A 6,543-nucleotide genomic window follows, 5' to 3' on the forward strand; every position below is an offset into this window, starting at 1 on the left:
CAGATTTGTTGCAAAATAATTGAGGATCTAAAAGGTATTTGTTTGTTGTCAGATGCACTGTTCTCAATTAAAATTACGTCATAACGCAGCACCCCTTAATAATTTTTGAAAACATAAATTTAGTTATCCTGCAATAAATGACGTGTAGCAGAATTTATTTACTGCACCTCTTGGAAATATGGAGTTTGTCGATATGTGATTTCTTTTAAAGATTAAAAGCAGAAAAAACAGCGTACCCACCATAGCAATAAAAAACGAATTCTCTGTATGTACAAACGTCAGTAGCTAATATTGATGTTGGTTTAAAGTAAGGTGTTGGTGTTAAAAACTGTCACAGCGCGTTTTGATTGATTTTGAAGTGTTATTGAAGTTATTTTGGTAGTCCGCTGTTTTTCTGAATATCAGTAAATATGGTAAATTATACGAATGCGGAAATGGCGCAAATGCATTACGTATATGGCCTTGCCGTTGGTAATGCAACAGAAGCCAGGCGCATTTATCAGGAAAGATATCCTAATCGTGCCTTACCAGATAGCCGAACCTTTTCAAATATTCATCGTCGACTTGGGGAAACTGGTAGTTTCAAGAAAGGGACTCCGGAAGGTAGACCTCGTGTAGTAAGAACTCCTGAAATTGAGGAAGCGGTGCTGCAAGAAATTGAGGAACATCCTGAGACGAGTACGAGAAAGATCGCTAAAACTCTGGATATTTGTCATTAAATTATTTGGCGTATTTTGGTTGATTTTTTGTTATACCCATACCATATTTCAAGAGTGCAGGCATTACTCCCCAGAGATTTTCCACAGCGTGTGAACTTCAGTCAGTGGTATCTACAAAGTATTGCACTAAATCCGCAGTTTGAGACACAAATTTTGTTCACAGACGAAGCAAATTTTTCTCGGAATGCCATTCAAAATTTCCATAACAATCATGTGTGGGCTGAAGAAAATCCCCATGCAATAACCGAAACCCATTTCCAACACCAATTTTCGGTTAATGTATGGGCAGGAATTATAGGTGATCATCTAATAGGCCCATTTTTTCTACCAGGACGCCTTGATGGTCGTTCTTATTCACACTTTCTCGAAGAGGACTTACCTGGGTTATTGGAAGATGTGCCACTTGCGTTAAGGAATCGAATATGGTACATGCACGATGGCGCCCCTGCTCATTTCAGTGTAATTGTCCGAAACCATTTAAATACAGTTTATTCTAATCGATGGATAGGTCGCTGAGGACCTCAGCAATGGCCAGCAAGATCCCCCGATCTCAACAGTTTAGATTTTTTTTTTGGGTCACCTTAAAACTCTTGTGTATAAAACTCCCGTTTATACTTTAGAAGATTTAAGAGAGCGAATAGTTGCCTCGTGTGAAACTATACGAAATACGCCGGGAATATTTGAACGGGTGCGTAATTCCATGCATAGAAGAGCGGAAGCATGCATAATAAGTGCAGGTGGCCACTTCCAACATATTTTATAATCAGTTTTGGTATTATTACTAATTAACAAATTTGTGCTATTCGTTTAGACTTACTGTCACAAAATAAAATAAAACTCGTTTTTGTGAAAAATTTATTTTTTTGCAGATTATGTTTTCAAATATTATTAGGTAATTGATAATGCGTTATGAAGCAATTTTCAGATTCTCATTCATTTTAGAATTGATTTAATTTCTTAATTTGCTTTCTGTCGATTTTTATTTTTTTGAGTGAAAATCATGCGTCGGACAAAGAAATACCAGGAGATCAAATTTTCTCAAAAATAAATGAGGATTTGAAAAATGATTTTATTTTGAAAAGAAAGCATTGCCGTAGTACTTTTTCCCCAAAAATATTCAATACGAAACCCGTAGGGATGTCACTGTTTGAAAAAATACAAATTTGTGTACATCAGAAAATGCGCCTTGAGGCATGGAACATATGTACTGCATATGCCAAAGATATCTACAAAATTATCTCAGTTATTATTAAAAAACTGATTATTTTTGAAAACTTTGCCACTCTGTATCTCAAAAGTTAAGGCGTTTAGGACATACGTCCATAGGAAGTTTTTTTTTTAAATGGATCTAAGAATTACCTCCTTGAATATTAGCATGTGTTTAAGAACACCCTGTATACATAGAAATAAGAATAAAAACAAAAAAGAGTTCTGAATTTGCTTTTATGTGTGAAAAATAGAAAATTCCAATCAAGTAAAATACATAAAAATGGCACACAGAGGTGATTTATTAAAACAGACCAAACATAGATTTATGATTCATTCTTACAATAGAAGTTTTAAAATAGAGTTCAAATGTTTAAAAATGAACAGTTTTACTTTTCATGCCATGTTGAGTGGAAGTTCCTCTTAATAACTCCCAAATATAGTCCCCCATCATGCTTTCAGTATTCTGGCCTTGGTAACAACGTTTCTCAAATTGCATTATATCTTGATGACAGCGTTTCCCTTTTTTTCTGAATAAGTTCCCATATTATCTTTAAATTTATCCAAATGTGAATGTAACATGTGCATCTTTAGAGCCGATGATGAAAAAATTTATAATCATGTCAGTGATCAGCTCGTCATAATTTTCAGCTCTATGGTTTCCAAGAAAACCATGAACTACTGCCTTGAAACTGTTCCAGGCTCTTTTATCCTTATTGCTAAGTAATTGCGGGAAAATATCACAATCCATAATTTTTTTCATTTGAGGACCTACAGAGATTCCAGCTGCGATGAGAAATTAGGTTACTGGAAAAATAGAGAAAAACCATATTTGGTAACAGTATTAGAAAATCTACAACCTTATAAAACTTGGGTATATACTAATGAGATTCCTCCTTGTTTTAGCTTTAACTTTAAGACCTACACACATGAAATGACATTAATAAATTTAAATATGGAAAAAACAAATATTAATAATAATATGATATTTGAAATAGCCACTGAAGAATTTAAAAATCAATATATACAGATGCATCCAAAAAGGAAGGAAAAACGGGTATAGGGATCTTTATACCAGATATAGATTATTCCTTTTCAGCCAGGTTCAACGACATATTAAACATATGTGACGCAGAATTAATAGCTATCCACGAAGGTATGATGACATGTTTAAGAAAAAATTAAAAAAAAAATTAATACTTACGGACTCCAAAAGTGCATTAAAAAAAATCTTGCTGAAAAAGGTCACTTCCAAAATCGACCACATTAGTCTTTCGATGAGGAATATGGCATATCACGCTTCTTTAAACAATATCATTTTCAAATTTGCATGGATACCTGGACATTCAGACATCATAGGGAATGAGAGAGCAGATTGTTTAGCAAAAATAGGAACCAACTTGAACATCCCATTAAAAATCAAAATAGACAACAACACAATATACTCGATTTTAAAAAATAATATCATAAAAAACTTTAAGTCGCTATGGGAAAATGACATTATAAAAACAGGTAAATCCTATAACAAAGTCCATGAAAAATACCCCAGTAAAATAGCATTATTCTCCCTACCGTACATAGATAGGAGACACATCACCACCATAATACGGATGAAAACCGGTCATTGTCATACTAAAGAACATCAGTACAAGTTAGGAATAGTTGATCACCCATACTGTGAATGCGGTCTAGTAGAAAACGTAAACCATATTTTCCTGGAATGCCCTATCAATGTCATCCCTAACAGAGATATTTATTTTGAACTTATTAAACATGGTATTAATTCCCCCAATAACAATTTCAAGTTTTTCGTAATCTGAATATACAAATCACAAAGATTCTTATCCAATTTTTAGATTACAATAAAATCAAACTTTAAACCTTTAATAAACTAAATTCCTATACTTAAACTCCATCATATATCCCAGAACATTTTGTTTGTGTATCTTTGTCAATCCCTAACATTCTCATAGCACGAGAAGAAGTAGACGAACAAACACTAAGAAGTCGACAGCATGATTCAGAATTAAAATATAAGGGTTGTTACTGAGTGCTAACCCAGACAAGGACTGGTCCCAATTGCGCCTGAACAGGAAGCATCAGCCAATAAAGAAGAGAGAGAGAGAGAGAGAGAGATTCCAGCTTTAATTTTCTCCTCTGAAAGTTTCGGATTTTTTTTTAATATGTGAAAGTTTCAGACTCATGATTCAGAGCCTTTACAAATTGCTTAATAAGTCCCAATTCGATATGCAATGGCGGCATTAATATAGTTTTAGGATCAACAATTGCTTCCCATTTAATATTGCATTTTCCCACTTCGTACTCAGTACATACAGGCCAATGTTTTTGGCGGTAGTGAGCGATATCATTTCTACTATCGCACAGGCAAAGATAACAGGAGTATTTAGTATATCTACCTTGCATTCCAGTGAAAAACACACATTCTTTGAAGTCTCCAATAACTTCCCACTTATATTCCGTATATTTAATTGCAGTTAATAGCATTTTAATACTGTTATAATTTTCTTTGAGATGTACGGAGTATGCCAGTGGAATAGATGGAAATTTGTTCCCATTGTGTAGTAGAACAGCTTTTAGGATTTTTGTTGAGCTGTCGATAAAAAGGCGCCATTCAGTTGTATGACATGGAATATCAATTACTGTAAATAAACCGTTCACGTCATGACAAAAACAGAGTCCATCTTCCTTACTGAAGAAACAAGAAAATTCTGCATGACGTTTTCTTTGATGGGATATTCGAACATCAGAATGAAGTAAATTCCATTGTTTTAACCGTGATGCTAATAACTCTGCTTTACATTTCAGTAGATTTAAGTCTCTTATCAAATGATTGATGTTGATGAGGTGTGGTATGTTTGGTTCAGATTCAAGCAAAAAAAAGGGAATGTTTGGATATAGATGAACACCATGATTGATGGCTGTCTTGTGAGAGTAGTTGATTTTGTAACATAGGAGGAGCAGGTACAGGATTTTTTTTCTGTATGTGGTATTGGAGCGGATGTCGATGGTAGATCGGGATAATATGTTTTCTTTGAATTTTTACCTTTAAGTGGATTTACAATACAAAAATAACAGTCGGTGTAATGATAACTGGGTTCCCTCCAAATTCTCTGCACTGCCAGTTTCATTGTTCTTTTTTCACCTCGGTACCAACCTACAGTAAAACGTAACATATATTGTAGGTTGTATGCTAATAAATAACCTAATTAATGTTATTGAAAAATAATATTTAATGCAATAAAAAAAATGAACTCACCGTCCAGAATGTATCTGCAATAGTTGCATGATACATGTGGAGCCCAATTTTTGTCTTGATTTTTTACACGTAGATAGAAGTAAGCTTGATATGCCTTGCGAATCTTTAAATTCGTACTTAAATCAAACTTTTCCTCTCTTACTTTAATACATTTGCCGCAAACATAACAAAAGGTGTCAGCGTCTCGTTTAGATCGTCTCGAAGCCATTTTGTTCAGCTTGATACAATGAAAAAAATTCCGCTCTCTATCGCTGTCGAAAGAGAGCGGACAAGCGCGCCAAGACCGACATTGAACTGGGCGCGAAAATCAAAAATGCTGAAATTGCTATTATATAATATAATAAGTAATATAATAAGTAAGTTACTATAATAAGTAAAACCCATGCGCCAGAAAAATGTTTTTTGTTGACTGGTGTAACAGGAGATATTGCTCAAATAGTAGGAAATTTGGCTCACGGTAAAAAAACACTTGAAAGAAAACAATTTTTGGTCTCAAAAAGAATGGCGGTAGACTTGATGAAGGAGAAAGTTACCCACAGATATTGACGATATCTATTCTTGGTGAATCAGGAATATCACCAAAATAAATGTTGCATTCAGTGCACTGACGAGATAGATATTGCTGAATTTCACTTAATATCGATGATACTACAGCTGTATCTTATATAGATACTAGTACTATGTTGCTGTATCGCTGCTGTTCCAATGTTTTGACGGAATCAGAATCAACGAACTTAGGCGTGCGCAGCGTTATAGAACAGTGCTTTCCAAAAATTATTTTACAGCGCCATCTAATGGCGAGTTACAGAAAAATTGATAGCCTAGGAACTTTCTCTATGAAAAACCAGTACTATGTTGCTCTATCGCTGCTTTTCCAATGTTTTGACAGAATCAGAATCAACGAACCTAGGCGTGCGCAGCGTTAAAGGACAGTGCTTTCAAAAAATTGTTCTACAGCGCCATCTAGTGGTGAGTTACGAAAAATTGATAGCCTAAAAACCTTCTCTGTGAAAAATTACTTATACATGTCAAGTTTCATGACGATCGGTTGAGCGATGTAGAAGTTTATCCCTTACCAACCAACCAACCAACAAACATCCATTTTTTTATATATATCTATCTATATATATATATATATATATATATATATATATATATATATATATATATGATGTGTTGTTTTTCCGGGTGTTCATCCGTTGTGTAACTACACCTCTTCGAAGGTGTAGTTACACCTCTCGAAGCGAAACAGTAACACGTCTTGATAATGCCATCTGAGATGATGGCGAAACGTCGACTATCGATGCGATGTCTACAGCCAGACATTGCCCGAAAATCAAT

General features: G+C 34.4%; 1 protein-coding gene across 1 annotated transcript; it reads right to left on the bottom strand.

Moving 5' to 3' along the window:
- Nucleotides 1-4,103: 4,103 nt before the first annotated feature.
- On the bottom strand, nucleotides 4,104-5,410 carry LOC141480862 (uncharacterized). The gene is made up of 3 exons (XM_074171583.1): nucleotides 5,203-5,410; nucleotides 4,897-5,100; nucleotides 4,104-4,795 (listed from the first exon to the last, which is right to left on the bottom strand). Exons 1-3 carry the CDS (start codon nucleotides 5,408-5,410, stop codon nucleotides 4,104-4,106), a joined length of 1,104 nt encoding a protein of 367 aa, XP_074027684.1.
- Nucleotides 5,411-6,543: the final 1,133 nt, after the last annotated feature.

This window comes from Leptinotarsa decemlineata, unplaced genomic scaffold (genome assembly GCF_025532065.1).
Source record: "Leptinotarsa decemlineata unplaced genomic scaffold, Ldec_3_MD MMD2_tig00000026_RagTag_RagTag, whole genome shotgun sequence".
Taxonomy (NCBI): domain Eukaryota; kingdom Metazoa; phylum Arthropoda; class Insecta; order Coleoptera; family Chrysomelidae; genus Leptinotarsa; species Leptinotarsa decemlineata.

Bases quoted from the DNA above. Each gene is read 5' to 3' on its own strand.
- LOC141480862 (XM_074171583.1), bottom strand. From the start codon at position 5,410: ATGGCTTCGAGACGATCTAAACGAGACGCTGACACCTTTTGTTATGTT. The intron at 5,101-5,202 runs GTGAGTTCATTT...GTTTTACTGTAG, and splicing joins TTGCAGATACATTCTGGACG to GTTGGTACCGAGGTGAAAAA. The intron at 4,796-4,896 runs ATGTTACAAAAT...AACCAAACATAC, and splicing joins ATCCTGTACCTGCTCCTCCT to CACACCTCATCAACATCAAT.